At 37.1% G+C, this 7,261-nt stretch overlaps 1 protein-coding gene across 2 annotated transcripts; it reads left to right on the forward strand.

Annotated features, from left to right (window-relative positions):
* Positions 1 to 2,771: 2,771 nt before the first annotated feature.
* LOC107776120 (F-box/FBD/LRR-repeat protein At1g13570) lies at positions 2,772 to 6,957 on the forward strand. 2 transcript variants are annotated; one of them, XM_075240717.1, is made up of 4 exons: positions 2,772 to 2,906; positions 5,217 to 6,063; positions 6,161 to 6,325; positions 6,427 to 6,957. In XM_075240717.1, exons 2-4 carry the CDS (start codon positions 5,239 to 5,241, stop codon positions 6,460 to 6,462), a joined length of 1,026 nt encoding a protein of 341 aa, XP_075096818.1. In that variant the 5' UTR covers positions 2,772 to 2,906; positions 5,217 to 5,238; the 3' UTR covers positions 6,463 to 6,957. The 2 variants fall into 2 exon arrangements, with proteins under 2 accessions (XP_075096818.1, XP_016451439.2); XM_016595953.2 differs by having other exon boundaries at positions 2,781 to 2,932.
* Positions 6,958 to 7,261: the final 304 nt, after the last annotated feature.

The raw sequence follows: 7,261 nt of genomic DNA on the forward strand, positions 1-7,261 counted from the left end.
TCGCTAGTCTTTTATCAGACAATGATATTGGCGTAAATTTTGTAAGTTAAGATGAACAGATGTTAGTTATGGTGTATGCAGTAGTATATGGCTGTGTTTTGCGGACATACACCAATCTTCGTGTTGATGTTTTGGGAATGCTGTTTACGTTGTTAAAAAGCTAAGGTTATTTACATTTCATCCTGAACTTGAATGATGTTCGAAATGAGATTTTGGTATCTGAATTTATACTGTGGGTTGTTTTATTTCAAAGTTATGTTTTAGTTTGATTCTCCACTTTGATCAAACTGCTGTGGCAAGCAGAGTTATGTGTAATTTGATTCTCAAAAAAGGGCAGCCCGATGCAGCAGTAAGCTCTCGTATGCACGGGGTTCGAGGAAGGGTCAAATCATAAGGGTCTATTACACGCAGTCTTACCCTGCATTTTTGCTAGAGGATGTTTTCACCGCTCGAACGTGTGGCCTCCTGGTCACATGCCAGTAACTTTACCCGTTACACCTAGACATGAATATTTGTCATAAGTATTTTATGCCAGAAAAGTAGAGCCATGTTTTTCAAGCTCCATATCATTGAAAGAGTTAAAGCTTGGAGATTTAGTACTAGTGCCAAATTGTTGATTTTACATTAGCTAGCACTGAGCTGCTATGCAACTTCACTTTTAGTTATTCAATGTGTTATATCAGTATCTTATTTTATTTGATCTTCATATGGAGAGTTTCCTGTTTTTCATATTGCACCAAAATTTTGTTTCACCTAGGTGAATAGTGTTAAGACATTGAAAATCATTTGAATATTTTTCAAATAAAGAAAGAGATACTGAAGTACTAATATAACCTATTTTGCAAAAGAAGAAAAGTAATGGAAAACTGATCTCTTGATTTTTTAGCCTCTATTTAATTCCCTGTAATATATCTCATGAAGATTTTAGTGAACTTTATAATCATAATGCTTGTTATGTCTGGTACATTTTGTCAAATGATATTACAATTGGGGCAATATTTGAGAGTTTTTAGTTAATTTAAGGAAAAAAGAAACTTAGATATTTCTGGGGAAAAAAAGAGTTTTTTCTTCGTAACAAGTTCTTGACGCTAAGCTAAACAAATACATTCAATTGGGTATGAACATAATTATACAACAACAACAACAACAACAACAACAACAACACAACATACCCAGTATTATCCCACACTGTGGGGTCTGGGGAGGATAGTGTGTACGCATACTTTACCCCTACCTTGTGATATAAGCACCACATAAATGAAAATATAGCTAAGGAGATAATACCAAAAAGCCATATAAAAGCAGAATAAAACGACAAGATAGTAAGGTGATCAACAATGAAAGAAAATAATGGTTAGTCATAAAAACGTACTACCAACAGAAAGCGAGACTGTGTGTCAATACTACTGTTGTGAACACTCTAGACTACCTACTCTACTACCCTAATCCCTGACCTCTATACCTTCCTATCAAGGGTTATGTCCTCGGTCAACTGAAGTTGTGTCATGTCTTGCCTAATCACCTTTCTCCACCCCTTCTTGACCTACCTCTACCTCTTCGTAGTCCCTCCAATGTCAACCTCTCACACCTCTTCACCGGGGCGTCTGTGCTCCTCCTCCTCACATGACCAAACCACCTAAGCCACGCTTCTCGCATCTTGTCCTCAATAGAGACCACACCCACCTTGTCGCGAATAACCTCATTTCTGATCCTATCTAACCTGGTGTGCCAGCACATCCATCTCAACATCCTCATCTCTGCTACCTTCATCTTCTGGACATGAGCGATCTTGACTGGCCAACAATCAGCCCCATACAACATCGTTGGTCTGACCACCACTTTGTAGAACTTACCCTTAAGTTTTAGTGGCACCTTCTTGTTGCACAAAACACCGGAAGCAAGTCTCCGTTTTATCCATCCCGCCCCAATACAATGTGTGACATCTTCATCAATCTCCCCATCCCCCTGAATAATATACTGAAGGTACTTAAAACTTCCCTCCTAGGGATGACCTGCGAGTCCAGCCTCACCTCCTTCCCCTCCCTGAGTCTCGCCACTGAATATACACTCCAAGTATTCTGTCTTGGTATGGTATGAACATAATTATGTAAGGTAAAATTAGAGTTCTATGTCTATACACACATATATGAGAGTAGAATTATTGGAGTGGAGACAAGTTGGGGTGCCTGCTTGTGTACACCCAAAATCGGAGGGCATCTTTGTTAGCTGAGACCAAGTTTGAGGGCATGTTTATGTATTATACCAGTTTAAAACTAAATCAAAATGACAATATTGATCTTTATATGTCTCTCTTTTTTACTTGTGGTTCCCCTGTATTGCTTCTAATTTTATCTCCCAACTCTAGCTACTGATTAATGGTTGATATATAACAACAACAACAACAACAACAACAACAACAACCCAGTATAATCCCACTTAGTGGGGTCTGGGGAGGATAGTGTGTACGCAGACCTTATCTCTACCCTGAGGTAGAGAGGCTGTTTCCAAATAGACCCCCGGCATCCTTCCCTCCAAGAACTTCCCACCTTGCTCTTGGGGAGACTCGAACTCACAACCTCTTGGTTGGAAGTGGAGGTTGCTTACCATCAGAGCAAACCCCTCTTGTCTAATGGTTGATATATAAAAAGGTAAAAATTGGCATCTTAGTCAAAATCTTGAATTTGGCACATTTGGTATTGGCATTCTAAAAGAATCTATAACAGCTATATAAGGGCCTAACTGTAGTTTTACCAAACTAAATAGGAGGCAGTTGCAATTTATCCATCTTAAACTTCAAATGTGTATAATACTTTTGTGGACACTTCTCTCTCTTCATTTTCTTCAACACTGAACAGCTCCCATTGAGAAAACTGAATTAGCCATCAATCAGAGAAGTAACTATAGGAGTGAGTACTTCACAATTCATCCTCAGGTTCTCATCTTTCTATTTCTCTTTTTCATTTTCTCACTTACTGTTTTCTTCATTGTTAACACAATTCATGTGCTTTTATTATGTGTTTTGGTTCAGTAGAATTTTGAAATCAAGATTGTATTTTTATTATCTGGGTGTAATTAAATCAGCTGAAATTCAATTGGGTTTTGCTTATAACTTGATGGGGGTTAACGATGTCATTGATGTCAAGTTGGCAAGCGTAGGCAGTAGCATAATTTTTTGTACAAGCCGAGCCCTAGGGTTTTACTCTAATGGTAAGATCCAACAGGTCATGTGTAGGTTTAAACATAATTACTGAGATAAAATTGGAGTTCTATTGTAATATTTAAATTACAGCGTAGTCTACGAGTCGAAATGAGAGGGAGCCAATGGTAAAGTTGTCTTCGTGTCAACTATAGGTCGTTCAAGCTATGGAATCAGCCATTGATGCTTGCATCAGGGTAGACTGCCTACATCATATCCCCTTGGGGTGCAACACTTCCTTGGACCCTGCATGAACGTGAGATGCTTTGTGCATCGGGCTGCCCTTAGTCTACAAGTCAAAATGAAGTCAAGTTTATGAAGATTTTAAATATTTTCTAGGTAAAATGTGTACCTTCATAATAAATCAAAATAATGAGAAATTTATTGATGAGTGTTGGGTGAAAGGTGAAAGTAGGAAAATTGCTCTGAGGCAGTGTAACCTCAATTAAGGATAGGTGTGAAGATCGAGACGTGATTTAAAAGTGGTGAACCCAAAGAGTTAAGGCCAAAGTACTTTTTGAAGACTTCAAAAGTACAAACAGTGCCCAGTAGCGCATGGCATGGCGCTGAAGAAAATCTAATAATCTTAGGTCTAAGCTTGAAGTGCTTCTATGCTTTTCTTTTTAATCATTTCTTTTGTGTCAAGATGAATTCTAGTCTGTTAGAATGCTTTTATCTTCTGTTAGTACTCTTTTTTCTTGGGTATGTGAATGCGTTCTAATTTCAAAGTGTTAGCTGCAGCTACTAGGTTCTATATTTTGTTGAGATGAGCTTAGTATTGTTTAATATGACAGAAATCTTTATTTTCTTTTGTGGTTATACTTGCCAAGTAAGCTCTGGATTGTGCTAATTGTGCGAATAAAGCTGTACTAAGCTTACTTAGCTATTCAGATTTTAGTAGTAAAACTATGAGTTCAAATTCTTAGCATTGATGGTGTAAAAAATATTAATGCAATCATGTCACTTAAAAGGTAATCGCGAGTTAATTGGAACTATCTCATTTTGATTTAATGGCTTTGGAGTAGGCTGAAGCATTCAATTTTGGAGAAAGATCATTACGGCATTGTAGTTAGACAAGAGTAAGATCAGTAAGTTCTAAAAAATTCTTGAAGATAATGTGCGTACACAATTGGTTTACTCAGCTAGAAAATACATGCGATGTAGGCATTTTAAAATTGTGTGGCCTAAATCCATGTACAAGTTAAATTCTGACAATATTTGATACCTCTTGTACAAAATCCTATGTCCGGTACTCCAAGGATTGAAGGCTGAAGTGCTTATCCATCAACAAAGTTCTCTTTTTATTTTCACTTTCATCTTCATTTAATAATGATAATAAGAATCGGCTAAATGCTATTTTAAAGGTTCTTTCACCATTAATTATAGGATTTAAGTAATATATACTAATAGTGTAAAATTTTACATTATCGATTAATTTTTACATCTGATGGTTGATTACCAATTGACATTTATTAAGTAATTAACTAATAAGACTTGATTGTTTAAATATAACCCGGTACATGTTCAAGAATCTAAGCTTATTTAAGTGCTAAAATGGTATTACTTCCATCTCGACTTAACAATATAGTATGACGCAGCTATTAAGGTAAAATGCTGTCATTCCTTTTTTTTTTTTGGGGGGGGGGGGGGTGGGGGGAGGTGGGGAGGATTAAAACGTTCTTTTATAATTATGGAAACTCGAGTTGGGACGTAGAGTGATGAGCCCAAAGTGCAAGTAGTGCTCAAAAGAAAGGCTATTTCTATCTTCTTCGATCTTAGATCTTGGTAAGCTTAATATCTGATTCTTGTCATTGTTTTTTCTCTTCATTTTTGTAATCATTAATTCATTCTCTTCGTACGATGTTAGTTTTCGAAAAAAAAGGCTCTATCCTCTTTTTCGAAACACGCTATCTGTTCTTCTTACAGTTGTGGGCATGTTTATTTTACAATGTGAACATTAGTTCTATCCAAATAGTTTAGTGATCTTCTTCATCTTTGTACTCTTGTTTATTTTGTGCAGATTCTTATTGGCAAATATTTATATGATGCCTCCTAAGGGCAAAAAGCAATATCACTGTCAAATTTTACCTCTCGATATGCTTAGCAGCCTCCCTGAGAATGTAATTGATGATATTCTTCTGCGCTTGCCTTTACGAGATGTTGTGAGGACTAGCATCTTATCAAAGAAATGGAGGTATAACTGGTGCAGACTTCCAGAATTGGCTCTTGATCAAACACTCTGGATAACCAAAAAGGATTTAATGTACTTTGCACATAAATTCACAAAGATTGTCACCCACTTTATGAGATTTCATGATGGACCAATCACGAAGTTCACCCTCTTCATTCCTTATTTGGAAAGATCTCCTAATATTGACAAATTGATACGTTTCCTCTGTAGAAATGGCATTCGGCATCTTGTTCTTAGACTTCCAATCAGGGGTAACCTGTACGAATTGCCGCCTTCATTTTTCACATGTTTCGAGTTGAGGCATTTGACTCTCCAAAATCTTTTAATACTTCCTCCACCAGCCTTCAGAGGATTTGATAGGCTAATTATCCTGGAATTACGTGATGTTACAATTTCTTCCAAGTTGCTTGAAAGTTTAATCTCTCATTGCTTGTTGCTTGAGCAATTGGTGCTGCAGATCTCAAGTGCTTTAAGCGAAGTCATTGGAATTAACGGTCCCATGCTGAGATCTTTTGACTTCACAGGCAGTATGAGTTCTATCTGTTTAAAAAGTACCCCTCTTCTGGCAAAACTTTCACTTACGCATAGGGAATATTATGTGGCGGCACGAAAAAGTAATATTGCCGAGTTTTTTGAGTCCTTTTCTGCTATAGAGTACCTCCACTTAAATGACATGGTAAATGTTGCTTCATGGCTTCATTATATTGCAGTTTCAATGATTGAACATCTTTTGGGCTATGAGTTATCCTGATTTTTGCCTCTTTTTTTCTAAGTCCTTTGTTGCAGGAGCAGGTGAAATACCAACAAGGCTTTTGTTTAATCTTAACTGTGTCAAACATCTTCGCATATCTAGTATTTTTCTGGGTTGCTGGGATGAGGTTGCATGCGCTCTTTGTCTGATAAGAAGCTTTCCATTTTTACAATATATGGAAATTAAGGTTCTCTTGGCTTTCTCTTTTTGTATAGTGGCTTTCTAATTTTGGTACTCCTTAAATCATCTATAAGCTTAGGGAGTTGAGTTTTTGTTAATCTTTCTTAGGTGGAGCGCGATGACAATGATATACCAGCTCTCTAGAATGTCTTGATGTGGAATGTTTCTCAGATGTGTCATTTAATCACCTCAGGGAAGTTAAGCTAATACAAACTAATGGCACAATCCCTGAGATGCAGCTTATGAAGCTTTTGTTGGCCGTGTCTCCCGGGCTGGAGAGAATGCTAATCGAGCCATGTCTAGTTGAAGATTCTGCAAATGTCAGAATACTCGCCGAGCTAACAAAATTTCAGCGGGCATCACCTGAAGCAGAAGTTGTCTATAAGTTGGATAAGCATCGATATTATGACCATCCTGTTTGATCGCCACGGCACTTAATCAGATCATGATCTTTTGCAAAAGTGTTTTGGGAGTTGAAGGGAACAGATAGAAATGAATGTTGATGTACTTGTATAAATCTGTGTTTTGCCAATTGCCATAAGAGTGAAAGAAGTATGAACATCAGTTTGGGGATGTAAATGATTGTGGATATATGGTTTCTTTTGACTTTGTCATTACAGTTCTTAGCTTTTTACTTTACTTGGGTTATAAATATTAGTTACCATGTGACCAGGAGGTCATGGGTTCGAGTCATGGAAAAAGCCTCTTGCAGAATTGTAGGATAAGATTGCGTATAATAGACCTTCGTAGTCTGGTTCTTCCCCGACCCCGCGCATAGCGGGAGCTTAATGCACTAGATTGCCCTTTTTTTATTTGATTTCTACTGTGAATCAAGTAATATCTTAAGATTCATAAAGCAATGTTGATCTTCGCATCTAAAACTTGGTCTTCTCATTCTTAATCAAGTACTAACTTGTTATTCTATGTTTTGACTGTCAAATAC

The sequence above is a fragment of the Nicotiana tabacum genome, chromosome 20 (genome assembly GCF_000715075.1).
Source record: "Nicotiana tabacum cultivar K326 chromosome 20, ASM71507v2, whole genome shotgun sequence".
Taxonomy (NCBI): Eukaryota; Viridiplantae; Streptophyta; class Magnoliopsida; order Solanales; family Solanaceae; genus Nicotiana; species Nicotiana tabacum.